At 44.3% G+C, this 24,887-nt stretch overlaps 1 protein-coding gene across 3 annotated transcripts in view; it reads right to left on the reverse strand.

Moving 5' to 3' along the window:
• tjap1 (tight junction associated protein 1 (peripheral)) overlaps positions 1-24,887 on the reverse strand; it is a 35,776-nt gene that overhangs the window by 6,810 nt on the left and 4,079 nt on the right. For all 3 annotated transcript variants that reach the window (XM_047351502.1, XM_047351503.1, XM_047351504.1), the window contains 6 exons: positions 23,785-23,939; positions 19,213-19,241; positions 18,954-19,115; positions 6,991-7,057; positions 2,562-2,669; positions 1,473-1,556 (listed from right to left, as the gene is read on the reverse strand). In XM_047351502.1, the coding sequence (XP_047207458.1) occupies positions 1,473-1,556; positions 2,562-2,669; positions 6,991-7,057; positions 18,954-19,115; positions 19,213-19,241; positions 23,785-23,939 (605 nt within the window). The remainder of the gene's footprint in view (positions 1-1,472; positions 1,557-2,561; positions 2,670-6,990; positions 7,058-18,953; positions 19,116-19,212; positions 19,242-23,784; positions 23,940-24,887) is intronic.

Consider the following 24,887-nt stretch of genomic DNA (forward strand, 5'->3'; position numbering starts at 1 on the left):
CGCATGTTTACGTTACTAAAAGGAAGTTGTATGCTTTCCTACAGTTCTTGGGTCGATCGCTGTACATCTTCTTAGTCTAGAACTTTTTCTTGGTCCATTTTCAGCAACAAGAACAATGTGTCAGTCTGGAAATGCTTGATGTATTTTGTGAAGTTTAATGAAAGAGTGCATTTGAGTGTTAATAAGGTGAGAAGATGTTTGTGGTAAGGGACCTCTGGTGGTTTTCTACTGCATAACAACAGGATCAATAACGAGTATCGTTATTGATCCTGTTGATTCATCGTATTGTTTATGGCTGCATCCAGTCAGACCTGCTGCTCCAATAAGTAAACTCAGCCTTTAGAAACCAGGCTACTTCACTACACCAGGTACATGGATCAGTCCATTTATACTACATATTACTTACATTAAATCACATGTTCAAACACATTCATTCCTATTGATAAAAACAAACACAGCCACTATCATCATCGTGATGCTTTGGGTCAAGACCGACCCAGCTGTTCTCTTCTGGCAGCTAAATAAATACTTTTCTCCTGACTACTTAAACCCTCTGAAGAAAACGTTACCTCCTGAACATCCCTCTAAGAATGGGTTCCTTCATTAATCTGCGTCCTCTCATCGCCTCCGCGTCAGATTCCTTCCTGAACTCTTTAAATATTTACATCCCAGGTTTCCAGGTACATTTCTGGCTGGTTTTCCAGCTGTTTCCAGGAAGCATGAAGGAGGACCAATGGTGACCTCGGCCAAAGGAATCAGACGGCGGAAAATGCTTCAGAAAACAATCCTTACATAAAGATCTAGAACTCTGTTCCAGCTCAGAGTAGATTAGAAAAGCTGCTTTAGGCCAGGACTTCTATTCACTTTATGTTTATAAAACCAAGCATAAAACTTCTCTGCAGTTTTAAGACTCATTTTAGAATCTAAGATAGTTAATTACACATTATTTCAAGTTAATTATACACATTAATTAGACTTTATATAGATTTGAAATGTTTTTGTGGTATTTACTTTGTTTAATTGCTGTAATTAACTATTAAAATTATGTTTTTATCTGCTATTGTAGTCAACATTTATTAAATATATATATATATATATTTGTTTTTATTCTTATCATGTTTTAACCTTTATCAGGATTTCAGAATCTCCTCAATGGCTTTTCTTTGTCATTTGATTTTTATTTCCTCCTGTTTGTGCTATGTAATAAGTTTAATATTTAACTAACATTTGTAATATTTTATTCTGTTTTTGTACACATACATGAATTAGGTAAGAAAATATACATGAACAAAGTTCATGTTTTATTCCTGATTTTTATCAACTCCCTGTAAACTGCATAATAGAAACATATTTCATAAATGAAACTTTAGAATAATTAAACAAAAGGAGAAACATCATAGGAAAAATAACTGGAAATATCTGTAAGATCTCGTTAACTCTGCTGTGAGCCAGAGAGGAACTGAGTTACTTACGTCAGCAAACTTGTGGTTCCTGAAATGCGATTTGTTGCATTTGAGCAGCTGAACGGCCAAGTTGCAGTCCTGCCTGTAGCGCTCCTGCGCAAACACACACACACACACACACACACACACACACACACACACACACACACACACACACACACACAGTCAGCTGGTCATATAATGCAACAGGAACAAGGTTTTCACCTCTTCTACAGGGTTCCTTCAAGTGTCATCAAGTCCTGTCTCGGCATTTCAGGCATACCATAAGGAGAAGCTGGGGCAAAACGTTAAAAGTGTGAGTAGGAGAAAAGAATAAAGGAGAGAAAGAAAGATGGAGAGAATACAAGGCAACGCCCTAGAGGTCTGCTTCTACACCTGCAGAAAGAGGGAAAGAAAGAAGGTATATATGTGTGTCTGTTAACACCTGAATCCAAACACCTGTGGGTGTAAGTGTGAGCACGCTTGTGTTTATAAGGTTTCTATATAATAATATTTACTAGCGGGCGTGAAGAGGCAGGAAGACTCTTCTACAGGAACTAGTGGTGGATCAGAAACAAGAATGATCCGAGTTCCTTCAACAACAGGTCCGTTTTAAGAGCAGAGTTCTTCACAGGAATGGCTAAATGTTGCTTAATAAACCCAAAACTACAACACACAGAATGAATGACTGCTACTAGGCGCAGTTCTAATAAAAAAATCTAACAAAAAATAAATCAATTAAAAAGTTAAAACAACAAAGTGAAAAAACATTTAATGTACAAACTTAAGAAATAACTAAATTAAACTAAATTTTAGACAAACCGAGCTCAGGGTTTCACTTGCTGTATTTTCATGCTTTAATATCACTAGAAGCCATCCAGAACCAGAACCTGGGTAGGCTTTACATTATTTGTAAATTTAGATGTCTAGACCTGGTTCTGTGTAGCTTTAACATGTCCAGATAGACATTAGTCTCCTCTCCAAACTAACTCGAGTTGTTCTCAAACTTACTGAAGTAGATGTCTGAATGTAGACGCTCAGAGAGGAGCCAATAAAGAGCTAAAAATGGTTTCCATGGAAACTGAAACTAAACGTGCAGAGTGAAGAGGATGTTCTTACATTGAGCTCCTCCAGTCGATCTATGGTGTTTTTAGCATCCAGAAGTTTGTTGGTGAGTTCCACAATCTCCTGGTCCATCGTCTTTTTGTCCCTCTCCACCTTCCGTAGCTGCAAACAGACATCGTGTTGGAGCTAATCAGATGACTGTGCTGTTAGCAGATGGGATTTGCAAGGACCAATACATTCAGATCATGTGGGAATAACATGTTAATTCCTCCCTCAGTAGTTTCATCCCAGTTGCAGTCTCTCCTCTTAGATCAGAACACTTCCATGGGAATTTTCCGAGTCTACAGTTTTCCCAGATCATTTGAATGCTGCGTTAGCAAGCAGCGCTTCCTAATGGGATGCAGAAAAGTGGCTGCAGCTAACAGAAGATCAATAAGATCTGACTGGATATTGATCATAGCATCAAAGCTGAAAATAATTTGTTCAATAATCAGATTCTGCCAAAAGCAAACGACAAAGATCAGCATGACGGCTGCGCCATCGCTGCTCGTCATCGGATATGTGCTAATGCACATCTCCTCACTCAGGAGATATAAAGTCCTGCAGAAACCAAACATTACGTCACAGTGTCTCTCTTTACCATCACCGTAGGTCAATGACAATGTTAGCATGCTAAGGCTAATGTCTGCTTATTATGCTAAGATAGCATAACCATGATGAAAATAGCTCAGTGCACAAAGGCTGTACTGCATTATGGTCTGAAATTTACTAGGTTTAGCTGTGAACGTTAGCATGCAAAGGCTAGCATAGTGCTAACTTCAACAATGCTGAAAATGAAAATCATTCCGAAACACCCATCAACTTCAGCAGTGGGTAGTTTTCCAGAAGCAGCAAACTTGAAAACAGAATAGAGCAGAGAGGGTTTGCTGTGGACATCATTATGGAACAGCTGTTGGCAACATCCATGTTGAATATACTTAATTGAGGCATGTTCTATCACATTTTGCCGTTTTATTTTTCTCCTAATGCTAATGTAACACTAATGTAGGCTTTGCCACAGAGAAATGTTCCAAGTGCTGTTCTCCCGCTCCAGTCTCAGACCTGATTCTGTTCATGCTTGCTTTAAAAATATTAGCTCTTTTGCCATAATATCTAAACCTAACCATAGCCTTGACCTCCAACTGTAACGGTGACATCTAATTTCAAATTACGAACCACTTTTCATTTGTGCCTGCCGTATGGTAAAGATAACACTACTGTATGCATGCTAACGGATGCTAGAGTATTATTAATGTCAGCAAGATAAAGCTAACGTAATGCTAGTAATAGTATGCAACAGCTAAAGTAGTATTAACATTAGCATGCTAAGGCTTGAGTAATTTAAAAACGGGTGGACCTACTTTTACAACACCCGCTTTGATTTTAAACCTTCAAGATATAAACATGTCTCTGAATGAGTCCAGCTGGCAGTTTGCTTTCTGGTTTGGTTTTCAGCAGAACTTTGTCCTAATCCATCAGATGTTCAACATAACTGTTTGTTTCACACCTGCAACCGTACAGTTTGAACTACAGGAGCAGCAGGTGAAACCAGCATCATTAGCAGATATGACACTGTTTGAACACCAGGTCCGACCCGAAGTTGGCCAAGTCAAGTCGAGATAAAATTAAAGCCAAAATCCAGAAATACCTTCTAAGTATTGTCTGCCAGAGATCATTTTTCAATAAAGCCAGTAGAGAAAGAGAACTTTAAGATAGGGATGCACGATATATCGGCATTGACATCGGTATCGCCCCATTTTAGTCATTTTTTACATATCGTATCAGCCCGATAAGTAAAACTGGGCCGGTATCAATAAGCGATATTCATTACCATATTGTTGTTTGTGTATGTGTCACAGGAGAGGGAGGGTTGGCGATTGGCCATGTGGTATTTGTTTGGTCATGTGACTGTAATCCAGTGCAGGACTGTAGGGTGGTTAACTGAAGCAGAGAAGCAATGTCGGTGTGTGGTCATTTCTTCATGGTGTTGAAAGGGTAGTGAGATATATAGGATATATAATATCGGTAAATACTGGTTATTGTCGATAACAGTGACATTATTATCAGATATCGATATCAGTGAACTTTGATATCGGTGCATCCCTTCTTTGAATGTTTAGTTCTTAAATGCTGACTCTGGTGACGTGGTGCTCAAAAAGACTAAAGCAAAGGATGGAGGGATGAGGAAGAAGATGAGAATGAATGAAACCCAACTGCATGAACCCATGTCTGGCTGACGGCAGCCTGATGAAGATGGTGATGAAGATGAGTCCATCAGAGAGCAGCGTGAGGAAAGGAAAGAGGAGATGAAGAAGGACAATCAGACCCAGAAAGTTGGAACTGGAACAGGAATCATCATAATTTGTTTAGTACAAACATTACAGCAGATGTATTTCCTCCTGTCAGGAACACCTGTTGTCAAAACTGACCTTTACATCCAGACTGGTACTGGGAACAGAACCAGTCAACTCTCTGAACATGGATATGGTTTAATCCTCAGAAAAGGTACTGGTTTCATTACATCTTCAGAGAGAAATACAGATTCACAGGTTTGTGAAGAAGCAGAGAAGAACTAATTAGATCTGGAAAAGCAGGACATTTGGATGTTTGGCCCATTTCTAACATGAACCGAAGCCATTAGAGGATAATTAAATGCACGTTTTTTATCTATTAAAATCCTGCTCCTGTCTGGATTGGATCAGAATCCACAAGTATTTCTGATGAGGAGTTCATGAATATTTAAACAAAAATCCAAAAATGGAACAAAGAGACACCAAGTGAAGGAGAAAAACATTGGAGGTTAGAAAACAGTGCTTCTCCTCACTCAGGTCATTTTCCACAGGTCCAGATCAAACTTGTTCTAGAGGAGCCAGATCTGGAATAAGTAATTACAGGAAAATATCCAACAAACATTTTGGGCAAATATAAATAAAAATCTTACAACAAAATTTCTCCTTTTTGATTAAAAAAATCTGCTTAATGTTTTTGAGTCAGGTTCACTTTAGAAAACTGAAGACACATCAATAAATCATCTTCTAGAGTCATCATTGCAGTTTCTCCTGTTCTAAAACAAGCTGTGTCTGGATTCTTCAGAAAAATTGTCTAACTGGATTTTACGGCAGAACATCAAAAAACCAACTATCGTGACCCATTTAGACCTAAGAAGTACCGTCTTAAACCAGGAAGACTGGTACCAGTAACACTCCAACTCTACAGCTGGAAATGAGGAGCTGAAACACATGTGGAACTTCACTGCAGCAGCCTTCAGATTGCTTTAACAAAGAGACCCGGAGCATCTGAAGAAAATCCTGCTTAGGACTTGTTGGACTCAGCCATGGGAGGAAAAAAAGACTGAACCACAACCAGAGAACAAAAGAAACTCTGAATCCCAGCATTTACCCTGGGAAGGGTTACGGTTACGTGTCAAAGAGGTATAAAACCCTAAGCACATCAGCAGAATTTGAATAGTATTTATCTCATTGTGTTTTGTTTTGTGGTGCTTAACTGCTTGAGTGCTAACAGGCCACCAAGCCTGATGCTACAAACGTGTTTTGTAGAGTTGATGACTGGTAAACAGTCACTTTACTCCTGCAACGCATTACTCTGGTCCATCAGTGTTTGCCCTTCATCTCCTCTCACTAACCTGTAGAAATATGTCCGCAGTCCTAAACATGCTAAACTGCTTCTACGTTACATCTCAGCTGCTAATGCTAAAGCTAAGCTAATGTTAAGACGGTAGCCACCACTTAGAGGGGACGCTAAATAGCGTCCCGCCGTTTGGCCGTCCGGTCAACATCTGGTTGGGGAGCGGTGGCCTAATGGTTAGAGAGCAGGGCATTTGCATGCTGGAGGGGCCACAAGTACCCTGGTTCGAATCCCACTGCCTGCCACTCTGGGTCCCTGGGCAAGACCCTCAGTCCCTGAATGTTCCCCAAGTGCTGCTCAATGGCTCCCCAGTATACTATCCAAGATGGCGACACTGAGGGCAACCTCGGAGCTTTGCCCTCTCGTTTTTTGCGTGTTTTTGAGTTTTTGTGGTGCTGCCTGCCACCATTCGGTCGTCAGAGAGGAACTTCTAAACATCAGACAAATTAAATCTCAAATGGACTGCAATTTTCTAACCTTTAAATGTTTAAATGTCATATTTCAGCACACTTCCAGACCTCCGTTGCCGTCACCCGAGGCAACCATCCTGCTGTCAGTCAACACTTTTCCAAAGTTATTCAATACACACATTGAGAGGCATTATGAGGCTCAATTGATTATCACTGAGGTCAGTTAGGAGACCAATCAGAAGGCTCATCAGCACGATGCGACAAGAGGCACGAGGTAATTAACGATATGATCGACCTGCCTCCTGAAGCAATGTGTAAACACAGTTAGCTATTGATCCAGTGCAGCTCATCATCAATCAGCTGCATTAAGAGATTAAAAGGGACATTACCAGAGCGTGGAGCTTCTCCTCCAGGTCCTGATTGGCTCTCTGAGATGCTGTGTAGCTGTTCTGGAGTCTGCAGAGACAGAGAGAGAATCAAGTGGTTGGACACCATCAGTAGAACCGTTGGTTACGTACTGTAACCCCTGATTTTATTTCATATACAGGTCCTTCTCAAAATATTAGCATATTGTGATAAAGTTCATTATTTTCCATAATGTCATGATGAAAATGTAACATTCATATATTTTAGATTCATTGCACACTAACTGAAATATTTCAGGTCTTTTATTGTCTTAATACGGATGATTTTGGCATACAGCTCATGAAAACCCAAAATTCCTATCTCACAAAATTAGCATATCATTAAAAGGGTCTCTAAACGAGCTATGAACCTAATCATCTGAATCAACGAGTTAACTCTAAACACCTGCAAAAGATTCCTGAGGCCTTTAAAACTCCCAGCCTGGTTCATCACTCAAAACCCCAATCATGGGTAAGACTGCCGACCTGACTGCTGTCCAGAAGGCCACTATTGACACCCTCAAGCAAGAAGGTAAGACACAGAAAGACATTTCTGAACGAATAGGCTGTTCCCAGAGTGCTGTATCAAGGCACCTCAGTGGGAAGTCTGTGGGAAGGAAAAAGTGTGGCAGAAAACGCTGCACAACGAGAAGAGGTGACCGGACCCTGAGGAAGATTGTGGAGAAGGGCCGATTCCAGACCTTGGGGGACCTGCGGAAGCAGTGGACTGAGTCTGGAGTAGAAACATCCAGAGCCACCGTGCACAGGCGTGTGCAGGAAATGGGCTACAGGTGCCGCATTCCCCAGGTCAAGCCACTTTTGAACCAGAAACAGCAGGCAGAAGCGCCTGACCTGGGCTACAGAGAAGCAGCACTGGACTGTTGCTCAGTGGTCCAAAGTACTTTTTTCGGATGAAAGCAAATTCTGCATGTCATTCGGAAATCAAGGTGCCAGAATCTGGAGGAAGACTGGGGAGAAGGAAATGCCAAAATGCCAGAAGTCCAGTGTCAAGTACCCACAGTCAGTGATGGTCTGGGGTGCCGTGTCAGCTGCTGGTGTTGGTCCACTGTGTTTTATCAAGGGCAGGGTCAATGCAGCTAGCTATCAGGAGATTTTGGAGCACTTCATGCTTCCATCTGCTGAAAAGCTTTATGGAGATGAAGATTTCATTTTTCAGCACGACCTGGCACCTGCTCACAGTGCCAAAACCACTGGTAAATGGTTTACTGACCATGGTATCACTGTGCTCAATTGGCCTGCCAACTCTCCTGACCTGAACCCCATAGAGAATCTGTGGGATATTGTGAAGAGAACGTTGAGAGACTCAAGACCCAACACTCTGGATGAGCTAAAGGCCGCTATCGAAGCATCCTGGGCCTCCATAAGACCTCAGCAGTGCCACAGGCTGATTGCCTCCATGCCACGCCGCATTGAAGCAGTCATTTCTGCCAAAGGATTCCCTCACCAAGTATTGAGTGCATAACTGTACATGATTATTTGAAGGTTGACTGTTTTTTGTATTAAAAACACTTTTCTTTTATTGGTCGGATGAAATATGCTAATTTTGTGAGATAGGAATTTTGGGTTTTCATGAGCTGTATGCCAAAATCATCCGTATTAAGACAATAAAAGACCTGAAATATTTCAGTTAGTGTGCAATGAATCTAAAATATATGAATGTTAAATTTTTATCATGACATTATGGAAAATAATGAACTTTATCACAATATGCTAATATTTTGAGAAGGACCTGTAGGCTTGGCCCTGTAAGGCCATCGCTGGTGGCTTTATCTCTTAGCGCAAGCACTGAAAACTTTACTCCGCACCCACCTGCTGGGTTGGCCTTACACGGTCTGTATTAATTGCCCTCAGACGGGGTAATCGGCTCCAAAATAGCATTTTTTGTTGTTATCTTCTCACCAAGCTGCTTGGCTATTTTCCTGTAGCCAATCCCAGCCTTGTGCAGGTTTACTATTTTATCCTGATGTCCTCACACAGCTCTCTGGTCTTGGCCATGGTGGAGAGGTTGGAGTGTGTTTGATTGAGTGTGTGGACAGGTGTCTTTTATATAGATAACGAGTTCAAAGAGGTGCAGTTAATGAGTGGAGAACAGGAGGGGTTCTTAAAGAACAACTAACAGGCCTGAGAAATTCTTACTGGTTGTTAGGTGATCAAATACTGATTTCATGCAATAAAATGCTAATTAATTACTTAAAAAATCACACAATGTTGTTTACTGGATTTGTGTCTTAATTCCGTCACTCACAGTTGAAGAGTAGCTAAAATGAAAGACTTCTGCATGCTTTGCAAGTGTTTGCATTTATTAAGGCGAGGGGGACACTGACTGTTAATCACCCATGGTGGAGGTGCAAGACGTGTATATTGGGGTTGGACTTTTTAAGGGCTGCGGGGTGCCAGTTGGATTTGGGGGAGGGCATGGAGGTTTAAGGAAGGCCCCCTCATTCAACTGACACCCACAGGAATCTGGTGACAGGGCAGTTTTAAACCTGCTGCAGGCTAGCATTATTAAGCCATCGGACAGTCCCTGGGCAGCAGCTGTTGTCATGGTTCCCAAAAAGAACGGTGTGAGCTCATTACAGGCGGCTGAATGGGGTGACAAAAAAAGATTTATATCCACTACCCAGGGTCGATTAATAACTCGACCTCGTGTCTGGTTCTTCCTGGTTCTCGTCCAGTGGTGGATGCTGGTCTTTCATGGAGGTGAAGCTCAATTTCAAGATCGCTGATTCGCTGATTTCACTGTCAATCAAAAAGGGATTCAGCCTCAGACAGATCATCCAATCATCATGCAGAAGCTGAGCGTCCGATGGGCGGGACAAAGCCCAGCATTTTTACTTCGTTATTGAACTCACTGTTTAAAGCTGTGAAGCTGCAGGAATGAGTGAGAGGAAAGCTGCATCGTTACCAGAGATAAGAAGCTGATTCTGAACAAAAGTTGAGCGCGTTGTAGCGCATATTTAGTCAATGACATGAACACAAAACAGTATATATTTGATCACTTATTTTTTTGACATTTTAGGGGAAGCTGAGCTTCCCTTGCAGTCTTAGAGAAATCGCCACTGTTCTCGTCCTTGGACCTAGGTGGTTATTATTAGGTCCCCCTCTCACCAAGTGCTAGACCAAAGACTGGTTTTTGCACTGGGCTGGGACTTTGGCAGTTTAAAGTTCTCGCCTTTGGACTGTGCAATACTCCTGCTACCTTTTCCAGGTTGATGGACCAGGTTTTGGTTGCCATCCTTTGCCACGAGTGCCTGGTGTATCTGAACGACATACTGGTTCATGGTGCCTCCTTTGCTACGGCCTTGGGCTCACTCCGTCGAATGCTGGATAGAATTAGGGCAGCAAGCCTCCTATTACCGGAGGTTTGTGCGGAGGTTTGCAATCATAGTAGCCCACCTGTTTCAATCAGGACTATGTGTGGACTAAACAGTGTCAGGGGCATTCGACTGTCTGCAACAGACTCTGAATGAGACCTCAGTGCTCACACCAGCTGACCCCTCCCTTTCTCCCTTACATCTTGGAAATCTTGGGGTATTTGAGCAGGGTCTTTAACATGGCAGAGAGGCACTAATGTGTGACAAGGTGGGAGCTTCTAGCTGTGGTGCTTTCTCTGCGCCACTTTAAGTATTGACTGTGTGGCCTGCTGTTCATTATAAGGACTGACCACTATGCTCTTCAGTGGCTGATGTTCTTTAGGAACCAGAGGGTCAGGTGGCCCACTGGCTGGAAAAGCTGCAGGCCTACAACTTCTCAGTGGTACATCGGGCCACCCTTGTGCTGCAGGTGGATGAAGCTACTTTGACTGAAGGTAAAGGCTGAAAGAGGAGCAGCTGCAGTGGAGCTAATCAGTATCGTGTCAGAGTGACGCAGTAATGGGGCGCGGCGCTGATGATGAGGGTTAAGCACGCGACCATATACGGAGGCTACAGTCCTCGAAGTTGCCGTCCCGGGTTTGAGTCCCAGACCCGGTGACATTTGCCGAATGTCTCCCCATCTCTCTACCCCTCTTTCCTGTCTGCCTGCTGTCAAAAAATAAAAATAAAGGCCACTAGTGCTGAAAAAATATCTTTAAAAAAAAAAGAGTGACGCAGTAATCTGTTGGGAGCTGCAGGCTGTTGCCATGGACATCTGGAGGCATCAGCAGAAGCAGGACCCTGACATCCAGCGAGTGCTACAGTGGGTGGAATCTCAACAGAAGCTGCCATGGGAGGAGGTCAGGAGGCTCTCATTAGCAACAAAGGACTGTGGTCCAAATTTGAGGTCCTGTGTCTGGAACAAGGAGTATTGCAGAGGGCATGAAAAGAACCTCCTACTGGTCAGGAGCTGTTGCACGTTGTGGTCCCTGAAGGTCTGAGGGAGGTTGTTCTCAAAGTAGTGCATGGAGCTGCCGGGTCCAGACATTTTGGGGTAGGTTAGTCACATCTGCAGCAGTCTGCGGTGGGGTCTACGACCCTCGGAGGAAGAAGGGCCGTTGCCCAGAGCTGGTCAGTCAGTGGGTGGACCCATGCAGAGTGTGCGGGGGAGGTGGTTTACCGAGTGCAGATGCTGCAGAATGGGAGGAAACTAGCGATGCACAGAGACCAGTTAGCCCCCCATCGAGGCAGAGCAACAATCCAAGCCCCTGAGGGCCATGTGACTGTGTGACCGCTATTACTGCCAGCCTCCCCAGAAACCTTACCACAGGATAATGTATCAACAGTGCAGATTGTAGAACCATAGCAGGCCCTCAGCAGACTAGAAGGGCCCCAAGGCAGTTTGATAGCTTTGTTTGTTCCCTCGTGGGCGAGGAACTCTGTGGTGGGGGGTAGTGTAGCGATTCTGTGCTCCAAGTTCTTATTGTGGTTCATGTTTTGATGTATAGTGGAGGGTTATGGTCCGTCTCTGTTGACTCAGCTGACTGCCACTCAGATGTGAAAGTTCCTGTCATGTGGGCAGGAGGGGGCAGAGTTGAGCAGCAGGGACTGGAAGAGAAAGGCTGTGTGTGTTTCCGGTTGGAGGGGAAAGTGTGAGGCAGGAGTTGCATCCTCCAAAACAGCAGCTCATTATTCCGAAATAAACCTAGTGCAGCGGGACCTCAACTTCTGCATGAGCATAATATAATATAATATAATATAATAGTACTTGTCGTCTTCCACTTTATCCAGGACCGGGTCGCGGGGGCAGCAGACTCAGCAGAGACGCCCAGACGTCCCTCTCTCCAGACATCTCCTCCAGTTCCTCCAGGGGGGAGCCCAAGGCGTTCCCAGGCCAGTCGAGAGACATAGTCCCTCCAGCGTGTCCTGGGCCTCCTCCCGGTGGGACGTGCCTGGAACACCTCCCGAGGAAGGCGTCCAGGAGCCATCTGGTATAGATGCCCGAGCCACCTCAACTGGCTCCTCTCGATGTGGAGGAGCAGCGGCTCTACTCCGAGCTCCTCCCGGATGGTCGAGCTCCTCACCCTATCTCTAAGGGAGTGACCGGCCACCCTACGGAGGAAGCTCATTTCAGCCGCTTGTATCCGGGATCTCGTTCTTTCGGTCATGACCCAAAGTTCATGGCCATAGGTGAGGGTAGGAACGTAGACCGACCAGTAAATTGAGAGCTTTGCTTTTCGGCTCAGCTCTCTCTTCACCACAACGGACCGGCACAGTGCCCCCATTACTGTGGCAGCCGCACTGATCCGTCTGTCGATCTCCCGCTCCATTCTTCCCTCACTCGTGAACAAGACCCCGAGATACTTGAATAATACACTGCTCAAAAAAATAAAGTGAAGACTTAAACAACACAATATAACTCCAAGTAAATCAAACCTCTGTGAAATTAAACTGTCCACTTAGGAAGCAACACTGATTGACAATCAGTTTCACATCTTGTTGTTCAAATGGAAAAGACAACAGGGGGAAATCTTTGGTGATTATCAAGACACTCAATAAATCAGAATCAGCTTTATTGCCAAGTTCTTACATACAAACAAGGAATTTGCCTTCGGTACACTTTGCTCTTTGGTTCTGTTTTTGTATTACAGAATATACATATTTACAATTTACAATATACACATATCTAATAAAAAGGTACATTTGCAACATCTGTATGCTGTTGTTTTGTACTCTATTGAATGTTCAACAGAGAAACAGTCTGGAGGAAGAAACTGTCTCTGTGGCGGCTGGTTTTAGTGAACAGTGCTCTGTAGCGCCACCTGAAGGTAAAACTCTAAACAGTTTATGTGCAGGGTGTGTGGGGTCTGCAGAGATTTTAGCAGCTCTTTTCTTGACCCTTGACCTGTATAAGTCCTGGATGGAGGGAAGGTCAGCTCTGATTATTCTCTCTGCAGTCCTGATTATTCGTTGCAGTCTGGACCTGTCCTGTTTGGTGGATGAACCAAACCACACTGAGATGGATGAAGACAGGACAGACTGAATGATGGCAGTGTAGAAGATGACCAACAGCTCCTGTGGAAGGTTGAACTTCTTGAGTTGCCTCAGGAAGTACAAACTTAAGGAGTTTCATGGACGAGTTCGATGAGGTGCAGTCATTTGTGTACAGAGAGAAGAGGAGTGGGGATAGAACACACCCCTGGGGGGCACCAGTACTTATTGATCTGGATCGGGAGAAGATGCTCCCCAGTCTCACCTGCTGTCGGTCCGTCAGGAAGCTGTTGATCCACTGACAGGTGGAGGCTGGGACGTTGAGCTGGGTGAGCTTCTGGTGGAGGATGTCTGGTATGATGGTGTTGAAGGTGGAGCTGAAGTCTACAAACAGGATCCTGGCGTACGTCCCTGGGTGGTCGAGGTGTTGCAGGATGAAGTGTAGACCTAAGTTAACAGCATCATCTGCCGACCTGTTTGCTCAGTAAGCAAACTGCAGGAGGTCCAGCAGGGGGCCTGTGATGTCTTTCAGGTGCTTCAACACCAGCTGCTCAAAGGATTTCATGACCACAGACGTCAGGACTACAGGCCTGTAGTCATTTAATCCTAGGATGGTGGGTTTCTTGGGAACCGGGATGATGGTGGATCGTTTGAGGCAGGAGGGGACCTCACATTTCTCCAGTGACTTGTTGAAGATCCTTGTGAAGATCGGAGCGAGTTGATTTGATCAGGCTTTCAGGCATGATGGGGAGACGTTATCAGGTCCTCCAGCTTTCTTTGTTTTCATGCGCTGAAAGAGCCTGTTTACATCTTCCTCGGAGATCTTTAGTGCAGGTAGAGGATCTGAAGGTAGGGGGTTGGTTGTTTTACGGGTCAAATTTGTTCCTGAATGGGATGTAGAGGAGATGGTTTGAGGTGTGAATGGCTTCTTGTCATGTCTGCAGTAGAAGCCATTCAGACAGTTGGCCAGGAGACGACTCTGTTCAGGATGGGTGGAGGGGCTCCTGTAGACAGTCAGGTTTCTCAGACCAGTCCATACAGCTGAAGTGTCACCAGTAGAAAGGATGTTCTTCAGCTTCTCACTGTAGCTTCTCTTAGCTGCTTTGTTCTCCTTTGTTAGTTTGTTCCTGGTCTGCCTGTACCGCGCCCAATCTCCACTGCGGTGAGCTTCTTCCTTTTCCCTGCGCAGATTCCTGAGGTGTGGAGTAAACCATGGCTTATTATTCCCAAAGGTGCAGAAGGTCTTGGTCTGCTCACACATGTCCTCACAGAAACTGATGTATGATGTCACCACATCAGTTAGTTGGTTTAAGTCAGTGGCTGAAGTTTCAAAAACAGTCCAGTCTGTGCATTTAAAGCAGGCCTGTAGCATCTGCTTTGATTCCTCAGTCCACTTCTTAACAGTGTGAACCTTGGGTTTGGAAGCTCTTAGTCTCTGTCTGTAGGTTGGGATGAGATGGATTAGATAATGATCTGAAAAACCCAGAACAGCCCTGGTACCAGCATGATATGAGTCCTTTAAAGCTGTGTAACAATGGTCCAGTGTGTTTTTGTCTCTGGTGGGACACTTAATATGTTGTCAGTATTTGGGGAGTTCATTGGAGAGGTTTGCTCTGTTAAAATCTCCCAGTATTATGATGAAAGAGTTCGTGTATTTTTTCTCCACGTCTGTAATAAAGGAGTGGTTCTGCGGGTGGGGACCACAGACCACTTCTCAGTACCGATGCTTTCTGGCTGATGTTTTGGTCACTTTTGAATGTTGGTGGTGTTTTCACACTCGTGGTAGCATGAGACGGACTCTACGACCCACACAAGAGGCTCAGGTGGTGCAGCTCATCCAGGATGGCACATCAATGTGAGCTGTGGCAAGAAGGTTTGCTGTGTCTGTCAGCGTAGTGTCCAGAGCCTGGAGGTGCTACCAGGAGACAGGCCAGTACACCAGGAGACGTGGAGGAGGCCGTAGGAGGGCAACAACCCAGCAGCAGGACCACTACCTCCACCTTTGTACAAGGAGGAACAGTAGAAACACTGCCAGAGCCCTGCAAAATGACCTCCAGCAGGCTACAAATGTGCATGTGTCTGCACAAAAGGTTAGAAATCGACTCCATGAGGATGGTATGAGGGCCTGACGTCCACAAATGGGGGTTGTGCTCACAGCCCAACACCGTGCAGGACGCTTGGCATTTACCAGAGAACACCAGGATTGGCAAACCAGCCACTGTTCAGTTTTCTCTATCATCTGTTATATTTTTCCAACTGTTATGTCACAGTACTTGCTGAGGAACAGCTAAAATAATGTCATGGAATTCCGGCCGACCAATTTCACGTAAACAAATGTATTTCTTGCTATGATTTTGTAGTCCAAGCTCAGGTATGTCTCCACTAAAAGAGGAGAGGTTCAGCATCAAAACCTCTTTGAAGTATGTAATTTTTCATGGAAATGTTCCCACATCAGTGGGGAAATTCCTCTTCATGTGTATGAAGCTCTTCAAGGACGAGTAATCTAATAAATCCTCTGTTTTTAAAGGTGACTTTGAAGCTGAGACCTTGTCAATCCTTTTTAACTTTACTGTGGAAACACAGGAAATTCCTTCAGTGTGGAAATCAGCCTTTGTTTTCTTGTTTTTAAAGAGTGGTAATCCATCAATTTTATCTAATTATGGGCTAATATCCATCCATAATATCTCAGTGCTGGCAAAAATTTTAGAATCTCTTGTGAGTGACCAATTAGAAGAGTTTCTATCTCGCAATAATATCATCTCATCCTTTCAATCAGGTTTTAGAAAGAGGCAGAGCACCATAACAGCTCTGTTGAAGGTCATTAATGACATGATTGTTGCTCTTGATAAGAAACAATGCTGTGTGGCTCTTCTCATACATTTGTCAAAAGCATTTGATGCTGTGGACCATGAAACTTTGATAGTCAGACTTCATCACTCTGGTTTTTCAGAGAAAGCGGTTGCCTGGTTCAAAAGGTATCTAAAAAACAGGACACAATGTATTAAATACGTCAATATTTGTTCTGATGTTGTAACTGTCCACAAGGGGGTGCCACAGGGATCGATATTAGGTCCTCTTCTATTTATATAAATGATTTAGGACAGAATGTGTCTGATGCAAACTTGCATTTTTATGCAGATGATATGTTTATTTATTGCACTGGAGCCACTCCTACTGGGGCAATTGTAGAAAGCCTTTGTTGCTATCCTGTGCTCTTTGTTAAACTTGAAACTTGTTCTCAATACTGATGAAACCGAATTGATGTATTTTTCCAGATCCAAGGGGCCTCAGAACAGTGTTCTCTTGTGAAGGAAATGAAATACAATTTGCTTTGATTGATTTTTTGATTCAATTTTGATTGATGACACCCTCACTTTTAAACCCCCTGTGGAAAATCTGATAGGCTGCCAGAAAGTGGCTGGTTGCTGCAACTTTTATGTCTGTACTGGACTATGGAGATCTTTTGTGCATGACTGGTTCTTCACAACGTCTCAGGATGCTAGACTCTGTCTATCTCTGCAAAATGTCAACACAACATTGTGATTTATATTCACGGGTCTGATGGTCTGGTTTGGCTGCTCATTGGTTATTTTTTGTTTACAAGGCATTATTTGAACTGCTTCCGGCCTATATCTGCAATTACATTGAGAAATGTCGACTCGTATACCTTTCATTCACACAATTTGCTGCTTCCTTCTGTCCCTTTTGCTCGGACTGATTTGGGTAAGAAAGCCTTTGTTCACTCAGCTCACTCCTCCTTAAGCTTGATTCAGAAAACTTTTAAATTGACTGAACTAATCTCACTGAGTGCTCTTGAGGCTGATTCAATAACATGTTTTTCATCATTTGTTTTTCTTTTAACTATGTAACTTTGTGTTTTATTTGTTGCTGCCTCTCGCCCAGGACTCCTTGAAAAATAGGTTTTTTTCAATGGGACTATCCTGGTTAATAAAAGTTAAATAAAAATGAATAAATAAAAAAACGAGGTTTTCATCAACCTCCTCCAGTATCTAGAATGATTTGCTGAAAGACTTCATCTGATTAAGGGGTGAGTTCCTTCTGTCTATGGAAATGACGGACGCAGAAAAGCAGTAAGCTGCAAATAACACTAAAATGATAACAAACTTTATTTTAGACATGAATTTATTGTGTTGATGTGACGTCCTGGACATGGTTCTGATAGTAGTAGCATCGGGTCTTCTGCTGATGTTAGCGCTGTGTGCTGCTTTTAGCTGAGCAGGCCCGCTACACTGAAAATTATCACCACTACGCTGAAATTTAGGTCGATACACTCATTATTTATGAGCATATCGACCCTTTGACTGACATCTGGGCTCCCTCTGTGTGGTTATTATGTCGGCTGTAGCGCCGAGTCTGCTCATGCCCTGTTCACCCTTTGCAACCGCTAACGGTAAAGCTTTCTAAAATCATGTTAGCTTCGAAAGGTGGGTATAAACAGCATATCATGACAGGCCTGCACCTCTGAGCAGGTAAAAGAGGAGTCTGTGGAGCAACAAGAACAAGGAGTTAAGACTAGGACATTGCAGCTCCACTTTAAATAGACCGCAGCTGGATGATTTAGGATGATAAGGAACGTTTTAACACTAGAACTACCACAGCCGCTATTTTGACGGCCTTATTATTTACATTAATATTTTTTCCCGCGGCTGAGTATACGCGCGAGCGTTGCCTAGCAACCGCCACTCTAGAACAGTCTGAGAAGGAGATTGTTGGCGTCCTACAAATGATGTTTTCTGCTCAAGATACATTGGAAATACTTCAAACATTACATGATTGTGATTCTGGGGTCGAGAGAGATTCTGACGGTTCTTGGTCAGCATTCAGTTCCAGTGACAGCGGGTCAGAGAGTGAACCTCCCCCGGCTAAATAAACAATAAGTTAGGTCATAGATATAGTAGCCCAGTAACAACAATCTATTCTACGCTTTACAGCGTTTTCATCGCAAGACGAGCGCAGACCTGGGAAGGAGGAGGAGATAGGAAAGGATGGGACTGTGTGGACAGTGGTAGGGGAGGAAGAAAGTAGAGGGAGGCTTCAGAACCAGAACGCTTTGACAGAGCGCCAGATCCAAGATGCCCAGACCGCGTTCCTTTGCTTGGAGGACGCCGAAATACTCATCCATGTTCAGGGCTGCAGGTTGGCTGAGGCCTGCAGAGTTTTAGGAGATGATTGTGGAGGAGCTGAAGACATTTTTACCACTAGTTTATTACCGCGGAGTGAAAGGAAGCGTAACATGGAGATGTCCAGTTTCTGGTCAGATTAGTAAAGCTTTTTTTTTTTAAATGTACCTGCTAATACTATTTATAAATAACAATAAAACTTAATAGGTTTTGATCAAATACTATTATTAATTCTTGTCAAAACCATCATTTTATAGCGTGCAAGAAAACCTTTCTGACCAATGTAATGCGATGACGTCATCACCGCCTCGCATCCAGAAGGCTCTCCGTCAAACTGACAAGTTTGGGAGCTCTAGCGGTAAAAGCGTCATGTCCCATTTAAATGTTTAGTTTATCAGCTGATTTTAGGTGGTGATGACATCATCACCATTGCCCTCCGTACCTGCGGAACTTGTCCCTCATCTTGTCCAGGTCGTCTCTGGTCCGGCTGAGCTCCGCCTCCATGTAGTGACGGCTGCCCTCAAACTCAGCCTCCATGGCCTCCATCTTGTGGGTGGAGAGTGAGAGGCGGTGCCGCAGGTCCTCATTCTGCTGCTGGAGGATTCTGGGTAAGAGGGCAGGATATGAAGCTTTAGTCTGGTTATAATATTGGACACTTCACGTTCAATTCCAGGACCCTATAGAGGACAATCATAACTCACCTGATCCTGTCAGAGTCCGATAACGCCTCCTGAAACAAAGCAGAAGCAGATTTACACAGACCATAATCTGCTCCAAGTTGTTTCAAAGATTCTTCATCAAGATTAATCTTGAAATTCAGCCAAGAAGTTCTGCAAGCTGAAGAATCATTGCATTGATCTAGACCAACATGATGGAAAACCAAAGACAGAACTGCATCTGAGCCAAGTTAGAAACCATCAAAAACTCATGAAAAGCAGTTCAGTACCAGTTAGGAACTACTAGACAGAAAGGTTCTGTTTGATACCAGTCGTTATTTAGTTTTCCCTCTGGTTCCTAAAGTGTAACCATGTGTAAACTGACAGTCGTGTTCTCCTAAAATCTTTACAATCAGAACAAATATCTGCCCATCAAACACCTCAGAACTTTACTTGGGTCTCAGTCATTGTCCACCTTCACAGCAGCTTTCAGCTCTGCTTCAAACACTGAACCCTCCTGTTCTCCTCATGATATCCTTCCCACTGAGAGATATGAACACGTCTCTGGCCTCTGGTGTGTTCTCAAGCTCTGTAAAGCCAGCTGTTGTAGAAGAAACAACTGAAAAAGTGCGACTCGGATGCGTCGTCAAAGTCGTTCTAGAGTTCTAGGACTTTGTCCAAATTCCTGTTTATCTCAAAAAATAGTAGTTGGAGAACAGCTTGTCTCTTGTTTAGAGAAACCAGATTTGACATGTTTCATTCTGGTTTCTGGTGAAGATCACTTCATGGACAAGGGCTTACTTAAGATCTAGAGTGAGATTTTGATGGCAGATAACTTGGGTTTCATGGTTCTGGTTCTGCCGGGTTTAATGTCTGCTTTTAATGCTGTTCGTCATAGGATCAGAACAGGCTAAATAACACGGTGTGTATATCCACCCAGGCTCTAGAGTGGTTTCGCTCATATCGCTCACACTGTTTGCAAGAACAGGGTTCAGTCCTGGCACCTATTCTGAATCAGAATCAGAACCAACTTTATCGGACAAGTTTGTGAGCACAAACTAGGAATTTGACTTCGGTTTCCATCGCTCATACCGTATATTAACATCAGTCTATCAAAAATCAGAAAAGCTTTATTGCCAAGTATGTTTTTGGACATACAAGGAATTTATTTTGGCGAAGGTTCTGGTGCTGCAATGTGCTTATTTGTTTCCAGCAAAGTCGCTGACTACTCAGGCTGCGAGATGTTCATCAGAGAGACGGCCTGGAGGGAGAAACTGTCACTGTGGCGGCTGCTCTCTGCCAACAGCGCTCTGTAGCGCCACCTGAAGGTAAAAGTCTGACGAGTTCATGTATGGCATGTGTTCATGTATTCATCTTATACATCTGTCCCCTGGGACATTTAAGTGAAACATTTCCTGATGGTTTCTAACATCTGGATGTTGAGGACATTCACGTATCGTCCTCATTTGGGTCCACTAGACACCATAAAATGAGAAGCCAACCAACAGCTCCACAGTTCTATTTGCAATCAAGAATCACCTCGGTGCTTCAGGATCTACTGTTCAGCAAAGCCTGACAGACCCATCTTTTAAAGCCATGGCTTCTAAGTTAAGAAAAAAAAATGAATCTGTCAGAAACCAGTATAAAACTATGAACGTTACCAGTGTGAAACCAGTAGGAAACCAACCAGTCACCATTAGAGGAAAAACAAGACAAAAATCCAATTTAAAAACATGTAGAAACCAGTATTCTAACCAGTATAAAAACCAGTGGATAGTCTGTAATCAACATCTGAAACTAGTTCCAAACCAAGTTTAAACCAGTGTGAACCCAGTTTAAAGCCAGTTCAGTAAATGAGGAGGTGTAGTGGAGAACATGAGGTGTTTCAGATGCATGTTTCTTCTGTACAGCAATTCAACTGAAGATAAAGGACTGTGCAGATCATGTCCAACTGAGCTGATGGATCTCCATCATAAAGCCCATTATGAAGGCCTGACATTGGTCTGCAGAACCCTTTTGGTTCCAGAACCTCCTAAAGTCCAACTGTAGCTGTGGGCTCTGTTAGCATCAACACATCTGCACTAAATCGAGGAGGATGTTTCCTGTTTCTGTTCATTTCATTGATCCAGGTCTACACAGCTGACCACCAGTTCCCCAGCATGCAGTGGGGCATCACATGACCATCAGCTGTTATGGATGCAACTCGCTCAGGAAATCATTAACTCCTCTGTCAGGAGGCCAGCAGCCAATGAGAGAGCTTTGCTGAGGTGATATTGATCAGTTGGAAACATTTAAAAACCTTCTGCCTCACAGGTCGATAGCAGGACATGACCTTTGCTCCGATGCACAGAGGGTTGCCCTGGAGAACCATGTTCTCTGCTGCTCAAATACATACTGCTAACTAACCAACATGTGGAGCACTGAAGCCACCAAAAGACAAGTCAACCCAAACCCATGTTTCAGTTTTAAGTCAATATCTACGTCCTGACGACATGAAGAAGTAATCAGACCTGGAGGAGATGCTGCCAATAACTACACATTGTCTACCTTTCACCTTTGTCCTATAGAAGGTTCTTCTGTTTATGTGTGTCTGCTCTGTCTTCTCAAACCCCCAGCTGCTCATGCTGAGCCTGGTTCTGGTTCTGCTGAAGGTTTCCTCCTGTTAAAGGGGAGTTTGAACTTGACTACATTGTTTTATAACTGGGATCAAGTTGGAATGAATGTAATTGATTGTGAATCTGTCGGTTTAATAGAACAGAACTAGCGATATGTCTGCAGGTACATTACCGGTCAAAAGTTTTAGACACTTTCTCATTTACTGGTTTTCTTTATGTTTATGACTATTTCCATATTACGTAGATTCTCACTGAAGGCATCAAAACTGAATGACCACATATGTAATTATGTAGCAAACAAAAACTTGTAAAATACCTTTAAATATGTTTTATATGTTAGATTCCTTAAAGTAGCTGCCCTCTGCTGTGATGACTGAAATATTAACCTTTGACCTTCTCTCAATGAACCTCTGGGAAGTTCTTTCTAAACTCTTTGGAAACCATTTCAAGCGACCACCTCATGAAGCTCCTGGAGAGAACGCCAAGGGAGCGAAGCAGTGATCAGAGCAAAGGGAGGCTGTTTGGAAGAATCTGAAATATAAAAATGTTTATTTCACACTTTTTCTTTACTACATAATCCCATGTGTGTTCATTCATAGTTCTGATGTCTCTGGGGAGAATCTACACTGTAAATAGTCATGAAAATAAGGAGACTCATTAGGTGAGAAAAGGTATCTGAAACTTTTTACCAGCAGTATAAGTTGGACAATGTTTGCTATGTGAGGCTCTTCGGGACTGAATCTGGACCGAAGAATAATAAAACGTAAATATCGACATAATTCATGTTCTAAACGGAGAGGAGTAACTTCACTCTTGGAAATAATACATTGAAATGCAGAGAAAATACTCCAACACCTATAAACATAATTTCTAATAAAATTACAAGATGAAACCAATTTAACACATTTGGAGAATTGTCCTTGAGGAAACAAATCCACATGTAGATGGAAACCTGCATCAGTGACTTTAGGAACAATGAGGAAGAGGAGGATGAATCTATCCTCTGACCTACCTTGATGTGGGACAACAGAGACAGATTAGAAAGAGGGGGTCTGGGTCTCTGAGGTGCAATATCCTCTTGACCCATCATCCTTCCTCCTCCAGTCACCTTTCGACGTTCCACCCCTCGTGTGATGTCGTTGTGACCCGCCCTTTGCTTTTCAAGTGGCTCGTACCAACTGTCGGGTCGATGCAGTGACCCCACCCAACTGTCCCAGCGCTGAGACCGGTCTGCAGACTCTGCATGGTGGTTCATTTTGTTGCAGCTGCGCCCATGTTGGTGGGCGGGGCTCCATTGCTGTTTTGCAGCCGACTTGCCAAGCAGTGAGAGGCGGGCAGGGCTCAGGACACGACAGGTGATCTCATCCAGAAAGCTGGAGAACCGGACCTTTTCCTCCAAAACCTGCATCTTCCAGTTCCAGGTGGTCCGGCTGGGGGAGGGCGGAGTCAGAGACTGCAGTGATGGCGGCCCCCGATGCTCCGCCCGGTGGCCCTTAGCACTATCTTCCAACAGCTCCACTGATTTTGACTTCCTGAGGGTGTTGTAGGTGTGCTCCACACCCAGGGAGGCCGGCTGCTTCAGGATGCTTTTAGGGGGGAGGGCATAGATGGCAGTCTTCACATGGTTAGTTCGACTGTGGCGATGCCGCACCGGGGAGCGTTTTCTGGTGGAGGCGGAGACTTGTCGAGTTCTTCTGCTTTCATGGCTCTTTGTGGTGGGGTGAAAACTGGAACTGTGATGCTCAGACGCTGCGACGCCCACCTCCATTGTTCTCTTGCTCTGGCTGGGGCGGTGGGCAGCGTTACTGAACGGCGGGGGCGGTGGAATGTAAAGCTCCAGGCTGGAAAGACTGGAGACGTCCAGCTCGCTGTCTGAGAGGGGCGAGGTCTGGACGCCATGCTGCACACAGCTGTGTGTCCTCAGACAGCCACTGGCAGCATGGACGCGGGTACAGAGATGCTGTGGGTGGTGTGAAGGCATGTTCAGGGTGAGCCTGTTTACCTGACTGAATTCGGGCTGCATGGCAGGCGGCGGCGAGGCGGTGGTCAGGCTGTGGCGCGTCTCACGGTGCTGCGGCGGAGCCTTCCGGTATGGCTTCCTAGCTGGGGTGGTGCTCGCCATCCTTCCTGCTGCTGCTTCTGGTCGGTTCTTCAGTCCTGCCAGAACGGGTGAAAGATGAGGTAGTTAAAGAAGGACGCCTGCCGCTCACCTGCCGACCGCTCGCCACAACGCCTGAATCCAACTGCAGATCGTCACGGCAACACTCTGCCTCTAAGTGCAGATCGATGCTTGCTCATCCCTCATCAAATCAAACACAGCTCTTAGTGCTGCTGTCAGAGCCCGAGTGTGTGAGTGTGTGTGTGTGAGTGTGTGTGTGAGTGTGTGTGTGTGTGAGTGTGTGTGTGTGAGTGTGTGAGAGTGTGTGTGTGTGAGTGAGTGTGTGAGAGTGTGTGTGAGTGTGTGAGAGTGTGTGTGTGTGAGTGTGTGTGTGTGTGTGAGAGTGTGTGTGTGAGTGTGTGAGTGTGTGTGAGTGTGTGTGTGTGAGTGTGTGAGAGTGTGTGTGTGTGTGAGTGTGTGAGTGTGTGAGTGTGTGAGAGTGTGTGTGTGAGTGTGTGTGTGTGTGAGTGTGTGTGTGTGAGTGTGTGAGAGTGTGTGTGTGTGTGTGTGTGAGTGTGTGAGAGTGTGTGTGTGTGAGTGTGTGAGAGTGTGTGTGAGTGTGTGAGTGTGTGTGTGTGAGTGTGTGTGTGAGTGTGAGTGTGTGAGTGTGTGTGAGTGTGTGAGTGTGTGTGAGTGTGTGTGTGCGGGCCTCTGGCCAATCATTGATCCAGCTCCTGTTTCCAGAACAGGAAGTGCAGATGCATTGATCTGAACTGGGCTAGCACTCACAGAGCTAAGCGTCAGTCACACTCTGTTGTCAGCAGGTGTGTGATGATGTCACACAGGTGTGGGCGTCTTCCTGAACATTTCCACTCATGTCAACATCTGGGAACATTTTACAGTCAAGGTGACAGAGGAGCTCAACTTTAGCTGTCAAACTGAAAAACTGAAATTCCTTCAGAACATCTGTACAGCCACTGATCAAGAGGAGGAGGTCACGACCCTTA

This window comes from Girardinichthys multiradiatus, chromosome 22 (genome assembly GCF_021462225.1).
Source record: "Girardinichthys multiradiatus isolate DD_20200921_A chromosome 22, DD_fGirMul_XY1, whole genome shotgun sequence".
In the NCBI taxonomy this organism is placed as follows: domain Eukaryota; kingdom Metazoa; phylum Chordata; class Actinopteri; order Cyprinodontiformes; family Goodeidae; genus Girardinichthys; species Girardinichthys multiradiatus.